At 38.6% G+C, this 21,113-nt stretch overlaps 1 protein-coding gene across 1 annotated transcript; it reads right to left on the reverse strand.

The window, feature by feature from the left end:
* Window positions 1-258: 258 nt before the first annotated feature.
* Window positions 259-21,092, reverse strand: MZT1 (mitotic spindle organizing protein 1). The gene is made up of 3 exons (XM_058548294.1): window positions 20,968-21,092; window positions 11,597-11,742; window positions 259-2,072 (listed from the first exon to the last, which is right to left on the reverse strand). The coding sequence occupies exons 1-3, from the start codon at window positions 21,038-21,040 to the stop codon at window positions 2,049-2,051; spliced, it is 243 nt and encodes an 80-aa protein (XP_058404277.1). The 5' UTR covers window positions 21,041-21,092; the 3' UTR covers window positions 259-2,048.
* Between the last annotated feature and the right edge of the window lie 21 nt (window positions 21,093-21,113).

Consider the following 21,113-nt stretch of genomic DNA (forward strand, 5'->3'; position numbering starts at 1 on the left):
AGAAAAATATAATCTCACGTGTATCTGAATTGCCAACTTTGTTTTCAAGCCTGGGGCAATGTTGATATAACTATCTCCTTTTACCATCTGGGAAAAAGTATTCCATTTTACACCTCAAGCCTAATTTTACACTGTAAATTCTATAGCCTACCTTTAAACAGTCTTCAATCATACATAAGCATCTAAACATTTACAGAATAACTATAGAAACATAAGTTGAATTCACAGCAGCACATATTAAATCAAAAGTACATGCCAATATCACCAAAATGGTTTTATTTGTCATTGACAACATGCACAACACTGCAATTTTATCACTACTTTGTTTGCTTTAAGTATTACTTAAGTATGCATTAAAAATATAGGTTTACATTTCAGAAATGTAACACATTAAAGAAGTCCTCTGTAAACATAACTCCTTCTCAATATATTTTCCTGCTTTGTTTCATACATAAATAACTTAATCTACAAAGTCATAAATAAAACTATTAACTCTTATGGCCTAAAAGTAAATACAAACTTTGGAGCGTGCCAAAAGTGTTCTCTTTACGATTTTATAAATAATAATATGCAGTTTTTTCAGTGTTTATTATCAAACAAATAACTTACCATAAGTTGCTACTCTCTCCCAACCAATTCTGCCAATAATAAACCTTCCAGTGCCCTTGCCATGCATTTGAAAGTCAAAATAGTCAAAAGACTCGATTTTTAAATACAGCAGTACAGAAGGTTGCCATTTCACCATTACTAAGCCTTAAAACCACTTTAGTTTGTGTGCTAACAGAAAATGCTGCTCAAGAGTGAATGCTTGTACTATCATTTAAATGGAAGCTAACAAATTCTAAAATTTCTTAAGAAACAAAACCAGATTAAATCGGTATTAGTGTTGGAAAAAAATATTCCATTGAGAGTGTGTTACAGGAACAGAATCAATACTATCCTCAATTTTCTAAAATTTATTTTGAATCATCACTTTAGTTAGTTAAAACTTTCAGGGTAAAAATAATGACACACAAAAATTATCTCAGAAAGGTATAGTTATAATTCCTGATACAGAACATTTGATTATTTTTGTTTAATGACTGGAAATCTTTATTACTTTAGAAAATATTAATAAACTTGTTGAAAGACACCTCCTATTCAGTGATTTATTAGATAAGCACTCAAGATGTGTTAGGTAAGCACTCAAATTATTTTTATGTAATAAAAGTAAAAAAGGAATTTTGCATGTTGGAAATATTTCATTTTATGTATTTTTTTTAGGCCATCATTCACAGAGTATAAAACTTAGAAAGAAAAATATTGTCAATTAATATTCTCATTAAATTTAAATGACTCAAATGATAAATACTAAGCTAATAAGCACTGTCATTACTTTTAAAATCTAAATTTCTTAAAGTTTTATTTTTCAATCAATACAAAAATGATCTGGTTCACCCTATTAACTGCCAGTCAAACTTTGTGTTTAAAAAACTAAATATTCTTTGTTAAGAGCAGATTACAACAAAAGTTTTCTGTACTCTTACAAAAAACAAGATTCTGATATAATGAATCTAAACCAAAATTCACAAATGGTGGCTGAAATTCTGTCAACTTTCAGCCCAAAACAAAATAAATCCAGTTATTATGCATAAACAATTCAAAATTAAAGTTTATAATGGAGATGTCAACAAGTCATAACTACCGCATTACTACTGATGGGTTCCACTATACTTCAACCAGGCACAGCAGATGTGCAGAACTGATGGACAGGCTGCTTAGAAAATTAAAGCTATCAGAGCTCTAAGTAAGGAATACATAAATACGAACAGAGCAATGTCAAAGCATAAGAGCTGTTAAAAAAAAGATGTGACATAAACACATCTGATGGTTCTCTCTGTAAGCCACTTTCCACTGATTTATAAAGCTATGGTTTTATAATTCTTTTAAAAAGGAAAATGTTTCTACACTGCTGCATGCAGTAGTTTCACTGTACATTCTTGACTAAAATGCAATCTTCAAATCTTCTTGCAGAGCTTGACATATCTCATCAGGATTTCTCCAGAAAGTCAGGTTGTCATATTTTCAGCAGCCTAGAACAAGAAAAGTGACATTCATTAAAGAAAACCATGGAAATACCCCATGGAGATAAATTTGTCAATACTGCACTGTCACTAACAAACTCCTCCCCGGCATTACACCCAACCGCTTTCATCAGGAAAATGCAGTGGTTTTCACTTTTTCCAGTACATTAGAACTACCTTTTGAACTGATTGCTAAGCTAACAGATTATTCTATCATCTTAAATAACACAGTTAACGTAAAAATATAACGCTACTTGAAAAATTAACCGATAGCAGACCTTATCCACACAGTCTTTATTAGTTGGCCTGTTTCTGCATGTTTCACTATAGTGTGAAAAAGGGATTAAGAATGAAAAAGACCTTTCTGTTGTGCTATAATGTGGAGAAAAAAGGGCAAAAGAATACTGAACACATGGCTAATCCTGCTTCACCTACACCACCAACCATTACACTTTCTCTAATTATTCTGCAGAAATTCCCAGACGTCATACCATTCATCATAAGTGATTTGATATATATTTCTAAGACAAAGATTTGAACAAGTAATTTCTTAATGCCAAATATGAAAATAATGATTTTATTTTATTTTTTTTTATAATTTTATTTATTTATTTTTTTCCCCCAAAGGCCCAGTAGATAGTTGTATGTCATAGTTGCACATCCTTCTAGTTGCTGTATATGGGACGTGGCCTCAGCATGGCCAGAGAAGCGGTGCGTCGGTGCGCGCCCAGGATCCGAACCCAGGCCACCAGCAGCGGAGCTCGTGCACTTAACCGCTAAGCCACGGGGCTGGCCCTAATGATTTTAAATAAGTTTAATTTGGTCAACTTTTAATTCATTTACATTTCAACTTTCTAATTAAAACCTGCTTTTAAGTTTAATCTAAGTTCAGAGATCTTTCATAAAAATCACTATTGACACTGAGAAAACCACGGATAACTCAATCTGAAACATTCTCTTTGCAGTCAACAGAACCTAGCTTGTTTTTCCATATAGTTGGCTATTCTAATTAGCCTTTCTCTTCTTTGCGTTTACTAGTCACAAGAATTAGAAACTAGTTTGAAAACAATTTCCCTTGTTCTAAGAGGTTTCTTACCTCTTTCTACCCTTATAGGTTCTTAGATCAGCTTTGGTCACCTACCCTTTCCACACTCTGTCTTCTTCCTAACCCCATTCTCAGAATCATCTACTTCAAAGAAGACTTGAAATAATATACACAATTTTAGAATTTTTTAAAAATTAAAATACTTTACTCTAATGCAATTTAATTTGTCTTGTCTCATTCCATTTTCATACTAATTTTAAAGGTTCTCCTCCCAGATACAGAAAATGAAACAAGTATTTTCCTTTAAACTAAGTCAGCCATCAAACTTGTGTAGCTTTCATGTTACACGAATGCAGAACTACTTTTTGAAAGGACAGCAATGGCATCCTAAAGAACTATATAGTTACCAAATTGCCATTAAAGATTCCAAAAATTTATAAGCATTGGCCCTGGGAAAAACCAACTTCAGTAGTCCTCTCTTCCAAACCTTCCTTTTCTGCGCAAGTTTATTCCCTCCTCTGGGAGAATGAGTGGGGACATGGGACTTATTTAATCCCTCATTTCTCTCCCAACTCCAAATTCTACACCTTCAATGTCTTCCTGCTGCAGGAGACCTTCCAACACAGTGAGGAGATACATCACTCACCCTAAGATGTCAGCGATAGTACAGGACAGCTGCAAGAAAGGTCAAGGCTCAGTGCACAGGAATGCAATCAGAGTATAATTCACAGCACCCTGGCACGAAGGCAGAAGATACAGGAAAGTACACTTGGCCTAGAATTTCTGAAATCACAATATGTAAATAACTGCTTACACATAAATACTAGCACTGCGGAGACAATACAAAAATTCAGTGATGATGAAAGAAACAGTCACACAAATAAATTCTATTTTTTTAAAAATGCACCTAATTAACAGTCTTATTTATGCTGTAGGAGAGACATATAAGGCGACTTATCCATTGCCGTTAAGAAACTTATCTAATTGGGCAAACACAACTAGCTACTTTTACTATAAATGACTTAGGCAATAAGAATACACAAAAAAGACAGGCAAAATAATTAGTTTTTTTTTTTTTAATTTTTTGTTTATTGCAGTAACATTGGTTTATAACATTGTAAAAATTTCAGGTGTACATCATTGTACTTCTATTTCTGCATAGATTACATCATGTTCACCACCAAAATACTAATTACAACCCATCACCACACATATGTACCGAATTATCCCTTTCACCCTCCTCCCTCCCCCCTTCCCCTCTGGTAACCACCAATCCAATCTCTGTCCCTATGTGTTTGTTTATTGTTGTTATTATCTACTACTTAATGAAGGAAATCATGTGGTATTTGACCTTCTCCCTCTGACTTATTTCACTTTGCATTATACCCTCAATGTCCATCCACGTTGTCACAAATGGCTGGATTTCATCGTTTCTTATGGCTGAGTAGTATTCCATTGTGTATATATACCACATCTTCTTTATCCATTCATCCCTTGATGGGCACTTAGGTTGCCTCCAAGTCTTGGCTATTGTGAATAACGCTGCAACGAACACAGGGGTGCATGTACCTTTGCAAATTGGTGTTTTCAAGTTCTTTGGATAAATACCCAACAGTGGAATAGCTGGATCATATGGTAGTTCTATCCTTGCTTTTTTGAGGAATCTCCATACTGTTTTCCATAGTGGCTGCACCAGTTTGCACTCCCACCAGCAGTGTATGAGAGTTCCCTTCTCTCCACATCCTCTCCAACACATGTTGTTTCCTGTCTTGTTAATTATAGCCATTCTGACGGGCGTGAGGTGATATCTCATTGTAGTTTTGATTTGCATTTCCCTGATAGTTAATGATTTTGAACATCTTTTCATGTGCCTGTTGGCCATCTGTATATCTTCTTTGGAGAAATGTCTGTTCAGATCTTTTGCCCATTTTTTAATTGGGTTGTTAGTTTTGTTGTTGTTGAGATGCATGAGTTCTTTATATATTTTGGAGATTAAGCCCTTATCAGATGTATGGTTTGCAAATATCTTCTCCCAATTGTTAGGTTGTCTTTTCGTTTTGTTGATGGTTTCCTTTGCTGTGCAGAAGCTTTTTAGTTTGATGTAGTCCCATTTGTTTATTTTTTCTATTGTTTCTCTTGCACGGTCAGATGTGGTGTTTGAAAAGATGTTGCTAAGACCGATGTCGAAGAGCGTACTGCCTATGTTTTCTTCTAGAAGTTTCACAGTTTCAGGTCTTACATTCAAGTCTTTAATCCATTTGGAGTCAATTTTTGTGTATGGTGTAAGGTAAGGGTCTACTTTCATTTTTTTGCATGTGTCTATCCAGTTTTCTCAACACCATTTGTTGAAGAGACTTTCTTTTCCCCATTGTATGTTCTTGGCTCTTTTGTCAAAGATTAGCTGTCCATAGATGTGTGGGTTTATTTCTGGGCTTTCGATTCTATTCCATTGATCTGTGTGTCTGTTTTTGTCCCAGTACCATGCTGTTTTGGTTACTATAGCTTTGTAGTATATTTTGAAATCAGGGAGTGTGATACCTCCAGCTTTGTTCTTTTTTCTCAGGATTCCTTTAGCTATTCGGGGTCTTTTGTTGTTCCATATAAATTTTAGGATTCTTTGTTCTATTTCTGTGAAAAATGTTGTTGGAACTTGGATAGGGATTGCATTGAATCTATAGATGGCTTTAGGAAGTATGGACATCTTAACTATGTTAATTCTTCCAATCCAAGAGCACGGAATATCTTTCCATTTCTTTGTGTCTTCTTCAATTTCTTTCAGAAATGTTTTATAGTTTTCGGTGTACAGATCTTTCACCTCTTTGGTTAAGTTTATTCCTAGGTATTTTATTCTTTTTGTTGCAATTGTAAATGGGATGGTATTCTTAATTTCTCTTTCTTCTACTTCGTTGTTAGTGTACAGAAATGCAACTGATTTTTGTATGTTGATTTTGTATCCTGCAACTTTACCATATTCGTTTATTACTTCTAAAAGTTTTCTGGTGGATTCTTTAGGGTTTTCTATATATAAAATCATGTCATCTGCAAATAGTGACAGTTTCACTTCTTCCTTTCCAATTTGGATCCCTTTTATTTCTTTCTCTTGCCTGATTGCTCTGGCTAGGACTTCCAATACTATGCTAAATAGGAGTGGTGACAGTGGGCATCCTTGTCTGGTTCCTGTTCTTAGAGGGATAGCTTTCAGTTTTTCACCATTGAGGATGATATTAGCTGTGGGTTTCTCATATATTGTCTTTATTATGTTGAGGTACTTTCCTTCTATACCCATTTTATTCAGAGTTTTTATCATAAATGGATGCTGTATCTTGTCAAATGCTTTCTCTGCATCTATTGAGATGATCATGTGATTTTTGTTCTTCATTTTATTAATGTGGTGTATTACGTTGATTGATTTGCGAATGTTAAACCATCCCTGCATACCTGGAATAAATCCCACTTGATCATGGTGTATATACAATTTTCTACATAACTAAAGAACAAAAGAAAAAACTAGATGTTTCAGACCAACAGTTCCTTGCAACATTTCATGATGTCCTTGACTTACATTTTACACATTCTAAAACAGAGATAAGCACCATACAATTTAATTCTAATTACTAGGATTTCTAGGTAAAGATAGTAGAATGAAGTAGGAACAGTTTCTCCTTACTCTATTTTTAGTACCAAAAGCAATAAACAAAAAATGAGAAAAATTCATTAACAGTAACCACACAAAAAAGGGAGAACTACCTTATGCTTATAAAATCTGTAAAGGGGCAGGCAAAGAAAGGCAGCTGTGGCTCAGCGCAGTTCTGAACCAACCAGCTCCCAACCCCGACCCAACATAGCAGTTAAGAGAGAAAAGACTAATCTGGAGAGAAGCAACTGAGGAAGGTTATTCTTTTTTAATTCAATGAAATTAAATATAATATTTTTATTTTTAAAGTAGCATGATACTATCTAGAATGATGTTCACCAAATATTATCACCAGTTATCTCTTGGGTGATCTTGAATAATCTGTTTCCTTCTTTATATTTTCTGATTTAAATATTTTAAAATTATGAGTATACATTTTTTTAAATAAATGTTATACAGATTTCCAAAATTACTTTAAAGAGAACAAGAAAAATTTCTAATTAACATTTTTCTTCTTTGCTAGGAACTTTTCAGGATCTCCTCCCTGCCTAGCTTTTTTGTTCTGTTTTGTTTTTTTGCTAAGGAAGATTCACCCTGAGCTAACATCTGTGCCAATCTTCCTCTATTTTGTATGTCGCCGCCACAGCACAGTCGCTGCCGAGTGGTGTAGGTCCATGCCCGGAAACCGAACTGGGGTTGCCGAAGCAGAGTGCACTGAACTTAACCACTAAGTCAAGGAATCAGCCCCCTCCCTGCCTAGTTTTAATGAGATACTGGTATACTGGTTTTAGATTATGGGAGAAATGCATTTTAAGAGGCTCCACGTGTGTATGTGAGACCGATTTTCCATTCAAAGGGGCAACACTTTCTGATTTTGTTCATCTTAATTATTGATTTTGCCTCCTATATCTCACTATGGTTCACCAGATGTGGAATAACCAGTATACGCAAAGCTGACAAAGCTATGTTAAAATAGGTCATTCTGACTCTCCTATCCTAATACCTTGGGTTTTATTTCATCTAAGAAAATGCTATGCCAAAACACTTCTGTCAGTTTCTCTTCTGTCAGTTAACCTTGCTTCAGCTAGGTTATTTACCTCTGGTTCCCTTATAGCACTCAAACTGCATTACAATACAAAAATCTCTTCCTATTTTACCTCCCTATTCTCTTTCAAACTCCAGCATGAAGAACAAAAATTCCTGCAGTTGTGGAAGATGTGCATTAAATAAATCCTCTTCCATTAGAATTTTGGAAATTTATTGATGAAAGACTATACGCTACTTCTTATTTTTATCAACAGGGTTATGACAGAACACTAAGCCAGGGAATGTTCCCATGCTACAGTCCATTGACTGTTTCACTTCTAATCACCAACTGATCTTTCTTAAATGGCAGACTCAGACATTTTTTAGAACTTACTGTAAGTGGAAACTGGGTAGTTAACAACTCTGAAGTCAGACAGTACAACATCAAATCCTAGCTCAACTACTTATCTCTAAGTCTTTGGGAGAAGTCAGCCACCATAAGCTTCAGTTTTCTTAGCGGTCAACTAACAGTAGTATAGTACACATCATTGCTGTGACTAGAGAGGAAATAATGCAAGGAAAGCCTTTGGTGCACAGAGTTTGGCAAAAGGAAAGTACTCATAAATATCAGCTATTCTTATATTATTCGGTTATTTTTCTTTCTGTCATATGAAAGCAGTAATTGTGAGTTAAAGAAATAGGAAATTTGAATAGTTTTTATGATTATTTTAAAAACCTGATTTAAAAAACTGGAAATCTTACATGTACATCTGACAAAGGTTCACACCCAGAATCTCTAAAGACTACCAATAAAAAAGAAAAGGACAACCCAGAAAAACAGGCAAGCTACCTAAAAAGATATCTCACAAAACAAAATTGCCCAAAACATGTGAAAAGGCATTCAACCTTATTGGTACTCAAAGAAACACAAATAAAACCACATAAGAAACCCACACACACTCAACAGAATGACTAAAATTAAAAAGACTCACAATAACAAGTATCGGCAAAGATGTGGAGCAAGGGAAACTCATACGCTGCTGGTGGGACTATAAATACAACTACTTTAAAAAGTTTGGCATTATCTATTCAAGTTGAAGAAACACATAACCTAAGATCCAGCAATTTTACTTCTAGATACACACTCAAGAGAAATGCATGCATACATGCATCAATAGACATGGACAACTATGCTTCCACACTGGAAGCAACCTAACAGCATTTGCAGTAGATGGAATAAGCTGTAGTACATTTGTACAATGAAACATGATTATTACAGTGAAAAGGAATGCATTACAGCTACACACAACATAAATGAACCTTGTAAACATAATGTTAAACTAAAGAACCCATAAAAAAAAGACTGCTGTAAGATTCCATTTATATCAAGTTCAAAAATCTTACAAAATTAAAATGCAGTGTTGAGAGATCCATGCTTAATCAGTAAAACTGTTAAAAGTACGAAAGTATCTCCATAAAAGTCAAGACAGCAGTTAGAGAGGAGGAGAGCAGGAGGGAGAGGTTAGTAATAGGGGGAGCGCAAGGAAACTTTTAGGGTGCTGGCAATGAGAACTGTATGAATATTCTCTTCATGATAAATTTTTGCTCTGTAAATGTGCTTTGTTTACCTTTTTGCGTATTTTTTTTTTGTGAGGACTGGGCCGGAGCTAACATCTGTTGCCAATCTTCCTCTCTTTTTCCTTCGCTTGAGGAAGATTGTCGTTGAGCTAACATCTGTGCCAATCTTCCTCTATTTTGTATGTGGTATGCTGCCACAGCATGGCTTGATGAGCACTGTGCAGGTCCACACGTGGGATCCCAACCTGTGAACCCCAGGACACCGAAGCAGAGCACGCAAACTTAACCACTACACCACTGGGCCAGCCCCTGCATAAGATTTATTAATTAAAAAGTTTTAAAAAGCACAAAACCAATGATCCAAATCAGAACTTACTGGAGTGTCACTTAATCTGAGATGGGTAAGCTACATGTTTTATAATAGTCCTATTTCCTCGAAGAAAAAAGACTAGAGGGAAGCCACTTTGTCCTTGGACAAGTTTTAAGAGGGACTAAACTTGAAGTTTCAGCATTCATGGTGAGTTAGTACTATATAAACATGGAAATAAAATCACCTGATATTTTAAACTAGCGTGTGAAAGCAGGAGAAGGAACACAACACTTTTCCTGTTCCCAATCTCAGCAATTAAAAGGTAGTGAATTTGAATCTGAAACACGGCAGTCCTCTGGGCCCATGTTGGCAGCGCTACTTAACTGGCCTCAGCAGTTCCCTGGTCTCTGAATCATTCTTCCCTTTTCTTGAAGGATAAATACATGTTCACAGCCGGGTAGCTCTATCAGCCTCATTTCCTGCCTAGAGAAACTCAGAAGTCTGACAGCCTTCCTACATTTTGTCCCGTACTGGGCCCTTTCAGTCCAACCCAGCCATGTTTTGTGCTGAGATGGATGACTGGATCTATGAGTCACACCTCTAAGCTCTTCAGCAAAAGCTGGCCCAGAACCACTCTTGGCCTTCTCTCCAGAGCATACTATCTGGATAGGCTGAGAATTTTCCAAAGCAAGCACTGGTTCCTTCTTGCTTACTAGTTCCATCCTCAATTTCTCATTCCTCTTACATTTTACTATAAGCAAGGAAGAAGAAATCAGTCTGCACTTTCCATACTTTGGAAATTTCCTCAGCTAAATATCCAAGTTCATTGCTTGCAAGTTGTATTTTCCTTCCAACAGTAGAGTAAAGTTCGGCCAAGTGCTCCGTCACTTTATAGCAAGGATAGCTTTTCCTCCAGTGTCCAATAACATGTTCCCCATTTCCATCTTGAGACCTCACCAGAAGCACCTTTAATGTTCATAATTCTAGCAAGATTGTGTTCATAGTGATATATGTATTTGCTAAGATGACTGAGGCTTTCTCTACAGCTCTTCTCTCTTCTTTCTGAGCACTCACCAGAATCACCTTTAATGGCCACAGTTCTAACAACAGTCTCTTCAAGGCCATCTAGGCTGTTTCTATGAAGTGCCTTAAAAACTTTCCAATCTCCACCCATTACCCAATTCCAAAGCCACTTCCAGTTTTAGGTATTTCTTACAGCAGCACTCCACTTCCCAGTAGTAAATCTGTATTAGATTTCTAGGGCTGCCACAACAAAGTACCACAAACTGAGTGGCTTAAAACAACTATTCTCTCACAGTTCTGGAGGCAGAAATCCAAAAACTAGGTGTCAGCAGGGCCATCCTCTCTCTGAAGGCTCTAACAGAGGACCCTTCCTTTCCTCTTCTTAGCTTCTGGTGCCTGCCGAGAATCCTTGGCTGCCTTTGGCTTGTAGACGGCATCACTCCAATCTCTGCCTTTGTCTTCACATGGCACTCTCCCCTCTGTGTCTGTCTTCATACGGTGCTCTCTTTGTGTATCTGTGTCTAAATTTCCCTTGTCTTATAAGGACATCAGTCATTAATCCAGTATGATCTCATCTTAATTTGATTACACCTGCAGATACACTATTGCCAAATAAGCTCACATTCACTGGTACCAGACTTGAACACGTCTTTTTTGGGACAGACACAATTTTACCCACAACACAAAGAAAATTCCAAACACAGTTGGAGACTTCTGGGAAAAGACAACATGGTCCATGAGAGCTGCAATTTTTGTGATCTGAACATCAGCTACTAAGCTCCTGGTCTTCAGAATTTCTCCTGATGGTGACAGAAGCTAGTCTAATCACGTTTAGGATCTTGCAGACAACTTCACCATTAATCATTTTCTAAATAAAAGCATCTTTATTTAGAAAGAACTAACATACAAATCTCTACCTTTAGTGCTTCAGTGGCCTTGCGAAGTTCCTTAATAACTGACGATAAAGCTTCTGGGTTAATTCCTTGTTCACAAAGCCGTACGCAAATAGAGAGAGTTTCCATATCTAAGCCAGTATTCAAAATTCTTGAAATCTCAAGCAGAACTGAAAAAAGACAGAAAAATTTAAAAACAGAATCTTACAACATTTAAAAATATGTACATAATACTTTTGTTGTTAATTCATATAATACTGCATAATACCAAAGAATTAGCATTGCATCCCTAGATTTGGAAATTGGCATGTAATACTGTCTTGCCCTTACTTAGCTCTAGAAACTTAAAAAATAAACTTACAACCTCCTTCCTCATAACTGCTATTTATATCTTGGTTTATATTCTACCTCTCATTTAATATCTATCTAAAATTTATGCATCATAATCAGGATTATTCTGAACATTTCCTTACTTTTTAGTATTCTTTTACAATGTAATTTCATTAGTCACATAACGTTCCATTTAAGGAAACACCATACATCACTTAACCTCTCTACTACTTTAAGAGTTAGGTAGGTCTCATGTTTCCCCCATTAATAGTGTGATAAGCATCTGCACATACGAACTAAATTTTATTTTATTAGGATAAATTCCTAGAAGTGGAACTGCTCAGTCAGTAATATACATATTTAAGGCTTTAAAAGTATTCAGTAGAAACTTTTACAATTTGACAAATCTTTGTCAAATCTAATAAAAATGAAACCTTATATTTTTTAACTTCATTTTTATAGTATTTCATTTTATTATTATAGTTTATAAAACATATAGTTATAAAAATATTTATTATAGTTTATAAAACTATTTGTCTTTGACATGAGAAGCACTAGCACAGACAACCACAGGATGTAAATACATTCATTCACTCCATTAAACTTTTGTTTTATGGTGGCTGTTTCCCAGAATGTGTTTAGAAATTTTTAAGTGAATGGTCAACATGTTATCTGTTGTTTCCTGTATCATTTTCCCTTGGCATTACACTTAGAAAGTTATTCCTCACACAAAGATTAAATAATTATTCACCAGTATTCTCTTCTAGATTTGAAAGTTTATTTCTCCTCCCTCCATAAACATTTAAATATTTAACTCTCTGGATTTTGGGTCAAAGAATCTCTAACTTTTCCTTTCAAGAATAAGTCAGTTGCCCCAATACTATTTATTGAATGATCTATCCTTTTACCCCTGAGTTAATATGCTGCCTTTATCACACAGTAAATTCCCATATACCTACAGATTTGTTGCATGTCTATCTTGTGCCAGAGAAATAATTTTAACTACTAACTTTACATTGCATGTATAGGTTAAAGATACCTTTATTACCTTTCATTATTATAAGCCCTTTTATTCTCTCAGTGAACTTAAAAATTTTGAGTCGGCTGGCCCAGTGGCGCAGCGGTTAAGCGCCCACATCCCGCTTAGGCGGCCCAGGGTTCGCAGGTTTGGATCCCGGGCACGCACCAACGCTCCGCTTATCAAGCCATGCTGTGGTGGTGTCCCATATAAAGTAGAGGAAGATGAGCACGGATGTTAGCCCAAGGCCAATCTTCCTCAGTAAGAGGAGGATTGGCATCGGATGTTAGCTCAGGGCTGATCTTCCTCACACACACAAAAAAATTTTGATTGATTTCAAAAACAAATTCCATTTCAATTCTGATTTGAATTGCATGAAAACTATCTATTATTTTGGGACAAATGGGCAAGCTAACAATATGAAGTGTTCTATTAATTTAAGTCTAAGTCTGTCTGAAAACTTTCATAGTATTTATGATGATCATGAGATGCACTCTTCCTACTTTTCCATATCAGACATTCATTTTCATCTCTAGAAGTTCAATTTGAGTCTTTTTAAAAATATGTCTTCCATGCCTTTAATTAACTTTTTGAACACATGGAGTACAGTTTTAATATCCTTGTCTGCTAATCCTAACATCTGTGTCAGTTTTGGGTCCGTTTCAACTGACTGAATTTTTCTCATCATGGGTCGTATTTTCCTGCTTTGCATACCTAATAATTTTTGACTGAATTCCAGACATTGTGAATTCTGTCTTGTTGGGTACTAGATATTTTTGTATCTACATATTCTTGAGTTTTGCAATGAGATGCAGTTTATCTGGGAAGAGTTTGATCCTTTTGGGTCTTTTAAGATTTATTAGTAAGGACCAGAGCCCTGTTTAGTGTAGGGCTAATTACTCCACATCACTGAGGTAAGACCCCCTGAGTCCTCTACCCAATGTCTTGTGAAGTGTGAAGTTTTCCATTCTGGCTGGTAGATACAGGCACTATCCTCAGTCCTGTGTGAGCATTATGATTCCCTCTAATCCTTTCAGATGGTTCTTTCCCCAGCTTTGTGGGTACTTTCCTCACACACATGTGCTAATCAATGCTCTGCTGAATAGTTGAGGGAGACCTTTCTGCAGATCTCTAGAATTCTGGGTGCAGCTCTTTCTTCTCAGGTACTCTGTCCTTGAAACTCTACCTTCCTTGGTCTCCCTAGACTCTTAAGCTCCTTCTGCTCAAATCAGGGTGTCCACTGCATTCTGCCTGGGCTCCCCTCTCCCCCCACTGCATCGTGGCCTGGAAACCCTCTGAAGGCAGTAAGCTGGGGCAACTATCCAGCTCACTTCGTTCATTTCCTGTCTCTCAGGGATCACTGGCCTTCGCTGTCCTTCGGTGTCCAGTGTCTTGAAAACCACTGTCCTGCATGTCGTGCCTGGGTTTTGTTGGTTGTTTCAGGTAGGAGGGTAAATCCAGTCCCTCTTATTCCATCTTGGCTGAAAGCTGACAACACTTCTCATTTTCATTTCTTCAGTTTTGATATGCCAACATACTAACACTTTGCTCTTTAGTTGTATTCAGGGTGTTATTCATGTTACCTGTTGAATTTAAGATTTCTAATTTCCCCCATAATTGTTTGTTCATTTCACAGGTAAGTGCTTGTTTTTAACCACTTCTTATTTTGTGACTGTTCTTGTTGCCTTTACCTACTTGAGACTACATTCTTATCTTAACCTATTTTTGAGATTTCTGTTTTCTGTTTCTTCAAGCATAAGCAAGTGGCAAAAGAGAGTGGTTAAAAGTGTGCTCTCTGGAGCCAGACTACCTGGGTTCAAATTTCACTTTCATTACTTATTTGGCAAGACTACCTCTCTGTGCCTTCACTTCATCATTCTGTAAAATGGGGATAATAGTACTTACTTTATCGGTTATGGTGAGGATTAAAGGACACACTTAGAATGATGTTTGGCATATGGCAGTGCTCAATAAAAGCGTTAGCTATTACGACTACTTTCTTTTTTTCATTTTTCATGTTAGTTGTTTATGTTTTTTATCTGCCTTAGGTGCTTAGTGATTTTTGGCTGAAAGCTCATTTTCCACCAGGGGACTTTTCTTGGATATCCTGGATTGGTGATGCGTTCTTGGACAGGTAGTCTCACACTGGTCTCTGGATCAGGCCTTGTAGAAGCATCCTGGCTCCAGACCCACAGGACACATGGATGGTGCTTCTCAATCCCTGGCCGTGGCAGATGGCACTCTCCTGGCACCAAGCTGCACTAACACAGGGCAGCGTGCTTCATCAGCTTCCACTCCCAGTCCCCTGCTGTGGTTCCCATCTGCTCCTTTCTCTGGGGGAAACTTCTCTCTTTCTAATCAATGGAGACTTCCCTTTCTTGTTTTTGAACATGGTTAAGCTGATAACTGTATTTTAATATTATTTCCTGTCATTTTTACATGCTTGGAGCAGAAAGTTTCAGCAAGCACTTCATCATCAATTTTGATAGTGAATCATCAATTTCTTTAATTTATAGTTTTGATTGTTTTCATAAATGGATTTCTGCCTTGCTCTTGCATATTCTAAGTGGTTAGCGCTGATACTCTAGGATATTACTTATTTTTATTTTGTAGCCAGCCACCTTAACATACTCTACTGAAGCCTCTAACAGTTTTTCAGTTGATTCTCTCGCGTTTTCTAGTCAGATAACCCTATCACCTACAAATAACAGTTCCGCGTCCTTTTTGATAGTCTCTTTCTCTTCTTACCCTGCACTATTTGCTAAACCTTTGATATCAATGTTTAAAAAAAGAGCAGTAAAAGCAGGTATTCCCAATTTTATTTAGAATGTATTTAAAATTAACGTTAAGGATGATGTTGGTTTCATATAACCATCCTTTAGCATGTTAAAAATTTACTGTTTTCTTTTGCTAAGACTTTAAAATGAGGAAAAAAATGTGGAGTCTTTTCAATACCTTTTCATCAACCACTGAAATGACCAGGTAGCTTTTCTCCTTTGACCTAGTGAGGTAATGTATTATACTGACAGGCCACATTCACAGCTGAAGAACACCGAGCTTGGGAAATTCGTAGCAGTTAGCAAAGCTTCTCTTTATCTGGAGGTAGATGTTACCTCATCCCTCACTGTTGCTCACTATACACACAACCCTGAGAAACAGCAGGAGGAAAGAGCAGTCAGGACCTTGCATTCCTGGCACATGGAACAAGAATGTGCAGGAATGCTCAGGGCTCATGGAAGACTGCATCTCCCAATAGTGAATGCGTGATGTCTGAGGCTAAGTTACAAAAGGCAATATAACTTCCTCCGGCTCTCTCTTGAGACACTCTCCCATGGAACCCAGCTTCCAACTGTGAGGAAGCCCACAGGTTCCCAACAACAGCCCCTGTTGAGGGGCCAGCTAACAGCCAGCATCAACTAACAGACAGTTAAGTGAGGAAGCTTTGAGATGATTCCAGACTCAGCACTGTCTAACTGCAATGCACGAGACACCCTTCGTGAGAAATACCTAGATGAGCCTGAACAACACCCAGGACTGCAAGACAGAAGTACTTTTTGTTGTTTTATGTCACTAAGTTTGGGGTCCTTTGTTATGCAGCAACAGATAACTAGCACACATATTCTGACCCTATGCCAACTCTCCAACAACATCATCATCATGACCATCATCATTAACTGTTTCTGACAAATTCTCCTCTCTCTCCCGTTTTCTCTTCATGGTAGAACCCTATGTATAAATGACAACTTTGTTCATGCTTTTCTCCTCTGCCTTTTCTCTTCCCTCCATATAACTCCATGCTGTCTTTTAGGTCCATCTCAGTACTACTGTTACTTCTTGTAAGCTTTCTTTTAAAATTCACACTGATCTTTACTTCCTAACTTTACAAACTGTCTGTAGTCAATAAGTATTTCTGTAGTGTCTACTGTTTAACTGGTACCTGTATGTATTTTGTGCCTACTACACTACTGCTGGAAACATAGTTGTGAACAAGATAGATATGGTCCCAGTTCTCGCGGACACTGCAGTCTAGAAAAAGAGACAGATATTAAAATAACTGATTCCAGTTGTGATAAGTAAAATAAAGGAAAAGAGCAGCATACTTTCAAAACATATCACAAAGGCATCTTACCTAGTTGTACAGGACACAGTGCTTAGGAAAGACTTGTCTGAAGAAGTGACAATTAAGCTTAGTTGTCAAGGGTGAATAGGAATCAACCCAACTAATGCAGAGGCAGGAGGAAGGGCAAAGACTAGGAGCCAAGAAAATAGCTTGTGCAAAAGTTCGCATGCTGGGGAGAAATTGGTAAATTCACAGCTGAAGGCAATGTAATTAAAGGGGATGAAGAGGTGTAAAATATCAGATGAGGCAGACATGAAAATCCACCCAGGCCCTATTGAAGATTTTAGAACTCTGGGAAGCTACTAGAAGATACAAAACGGGAGCGTGACAAAATCAGATTTTCAATTTTAAAAGACTTTGGCCGCATAATACAGAATGGATCTTGGAAAGTGGTAGAACACATGTGGAGAGGGAGTTCAGCTAAATTATTGCGATTCTGGTGAAAGACTGGTGGGCACTGTGGACAGGAGGGACAAGTGGTCAAATCTGAGATGGATGAAGAACTGAAAAGTTCTTAGTGAAGAAAAGAAGACAGGAGAGGTGAGAGAAAGCCAGACTGACTCCCAGGTTTCTTCCTCACATGAGTAACTAGACCAATGGTGGTAGCATGGATTATACGTTTGTTTCACTGACACTGCCTTGTACACTGTGGACTCTCTTAACTCCTTTTTCTAGCTTACTACCTGATATACAAAGTAGTATTACACTGGAAGAGGTACATTTTTATAATTGTCAAAAACATAATCACTAGTAGTAAAAAAGGGATAAGGAAAATTCTAGAATATAAGAAAATAAGAATTAAAGTATGAAGCTATCAATAAAGAGTATCTAAAATTTCAAAATGTTGAAAAGCAAAAAGAGGCGATAGAACACACTGGAGGAAAGAGAGAGGTAGTTGAAAGAGCCTGACATTTTAAAGAGGGAGTGTGGAAAGAGAATGCTGAGGATCTTAAGAGTGACAGTAGAGGATCTTATGCAACAGATTAGGGCCAGGATCAATCAGGTTCCTTTCAGAGTGATCTGTGCGCACAAATAACAGAAGTCCACTGCTTCCTCCCCTGTCTTTATCAAAATCCTTTCAATTCACAATAAAATTACAAATATTTGTAGCTGAGTTCTACAATCCTTGCAAATCACTGACACCCATTAAAAGATTAAATCACTGTTAGCTGACTCTAATACTGACAGGAGAGAGGTGGTAAGAGGATGAGGAGAAATAGACTAGATCTTGAAGGAGGGGAGTCAGACTCAACAAGCTTTGAACACTTCAGTTAGGCTCTCATGGATAGTGAAACCCCTCATTAACAGAATTTCAAAAATAATTGTGTTTGAGTAGGTCAGCCCAGCCCCTTGGGCAAGCTAAAGTTTTATTTCTGGGAATGAGGGTGGAGGAAGGTGGGATTATAAAAGACTGCATTTAGGCCTTTTTCAGTTGAGTGTATGGTCAATTATTTACAGTGCAAGTGTCACTGTTTCCCTTTGTGCCTGAATCATTATTGACAGTATGAAAAATAGTCATTAACTTAGCAATAATTTCACTTCACATTTTACGTGACTGTCTTGGACCCGATTATGGCATGATAGCAGGGATTTTCTGTAAGTTTACAGTTCTAATGGACACAACAGTATTTGGCAGCCACATTTAACAAGGCTGAGGGCCGGGCCCATGGCTTAGCGGTTAAGTGCGCGCGCTCCACTACTGGCGGCCCGGGGTTCAGATCCCGGGCGTGCACCGACGCACCACTTCTCCAGCCATGCTGAGGCCGCATCCACATACTAGAAGAATGTGCAACTATAACATACAACTACCTACTGGGCTTTGGGGGAAAAAAAAAGGAGGAGGATTGGCAATAGATGTTAGCTCAGAGCTGGTCTTCCTCAGCAAAAAAAAGAAAGAAAAAAGAGGAGGATTAGCATGGATGTTAGCTCAGGGATGATCTTCCTCACAAAAAAAAAAAAAAAAAAACAACAACAAAGGCTGATCCGCTGCCTACTTGGGGCTTTCTTTTTACCTTCTGGTGTGTGGCCAAACTGCATGCAGAGGAACAGTGTTCTCTAATCCACACATTCTCTCCTCCAATTTTTGCTTTTTTAAAAATATCTGGCATTTCTTCACTTTTTCATGTTCTTACACTCTCTAAAATCTTTATTTTACACACAGTTCTCTCAGTAAAAATCTTGATGATGGAACCAATACAAACTATCAGTTCTCATTTCTACATCAGTAGTTCCAACAGAGATAAAACGCTGAGTTTTCTATTCAAATAGGATCCTGTGGCCGTAGACAATAATGCTGTATACATATAGCTTCTCTGTACATAAATCCACTTACAGGGCTGGCCTGTGGCTGAGCGGTTAAGTGCGCGCGCTCTGCTACTGGCGGCCCCGGGATCGGGTGCACATCAACGCACCGCTTCTCTGGCCATGCTGAGGCCGCGTCCCACATACAGCAACTAGAAGGATGTGCAGCTATGACATACAACTATCTACTGAGGCTTTGGGGGAAAAAAATAAAATTAAAATAAAAGAAAAATCCACTTACAAAACAAAATTAATAAGTTTTGATACATCAAGAAGGATGGGAAATAGGCTGAATATGATGTTAAGAACAAAATTCTATTTTTCAGAAAAACTGCAAGGAAGATACTTGGTAAGTAAAAAATTAGATGCAAAGGCTCTAATAATATAAGTAATTCTGTGAAAAGGAAAGCAGCAGCCAGTGCAGAAAAAGCCAGAAGCCTTATCAGAAATCTCTATAAAGAAGGGTTATATTAGGCAGTGGAGCCTACAGTGAAGGAGACAGAGGTAGGATATGTAGGCCAATACTGCTTAGCGAGAATTCCATGGGGTTATGTTTTAACAGAGATAGAGGGTGATGTGGGTATCCCCTGGAAAATGCAAAAAGCAATGTCTAACATCCATCAAACACATATATACATAGATGCGAATAAAACAGAGACAAAGGAGTCTGTAAGCGGGATGCCATTTTAACACAAAAATAATACAGTAACTATCTTTTAATGATCACGTTCAATATGCCTTTACCTAGTTATCTTATTTAAACACTCACGATAACCCTAGGAGGCAGTAACGTCATTCTACACACACACACACACGCAGCAGACTTAAAGATGTTTAAGCAGTTTGTCCAAGTTCACCACTAGAGGTACAAAGTGGCAGAGCCCGCATTAGAGCTTAGAGAGAGGGTAACTCCAAGACGCTCAGTTCGTCTTCTACCACCTGTGTGTCGGCTTTAAGCCGCACGCCTCGGGGCGCGAAGACAGAGAAATACACTACCGGCCCCGGACACCGGCGTCACCCGCTCCATGACGAAAGTGGGGCGATTCTGATGAAGGGGCGACTCGTTCATTCACCGAATGCTTAAAAAGCGCCTACTAAAATGCAAAGGACAAAGAATGTAGCGGTGACCGAAGAGACACGGCCACGGTGCGCACAGGCTGACAGTCTGGAGGCCTTCCACGGCGCGCCCCGCTCGCGACTAAGAGGAAGGGACTCACTGGGCGCGCCGCGCAGGCTCTGGCGCGGCAGGAGACGGGTGGGGTGGGCGCGGCGCGCGGGGCTGGGCAGCGAGGGAAGGACGCGAGGACCCGGCGCGGGAGAGGGGCGTGGCGCGCGGGGAGGGGGCGCGGGCGGCGCGCGGGGGTCCGGCGTGGGACGGACGGGGCACGCGCCGGGCTGACGTGGAGGCCCAACGCCGTGCACGCGACAAACTACGCAGGAGCGAAGAGACAACTCTCCAAAGATGGAGACACCAGCCCTGCGGCCCCGGCGGATCGCCTGGGAAGCTCTTCAAAGATGCCGTTGGGGGCAGGAACTGGACCTAAAGTCCTGCTGGGCTCACCCCCGCCTGGGGGCCTTGGCTCTGGGAAACGGAAGCGAGGTAAAGGGGGCGAAACGGGCACTCACCGTCCATGGTCTCCCTGACCGCGTTCAGATTCGCCGCCGCCGTCGCTGCCCCGGCGCCGCCACTACTCGCCATGGCGGAGGCCGAGGGAGGTGGGAGAAGGGCCTGACCCGGAACTGGAGCGCCTTCCTTTCTCCTGGGCAATCAC

This window comes from Diceros bicornis, chromosome 9 (assembly GCF_020826845.1).
Source record: "Diceros bicornis minor isolate mBicDic1 chromosome 9, mDicBic1.mat.cur, whole genome shotgun sequence".
Lineage (NCBI taxonomy): Eukaryota > Metazoa > Chordata > Mammalia > Perissodactyla > Rhinocerotidae > Diceros > Diceros bicornis.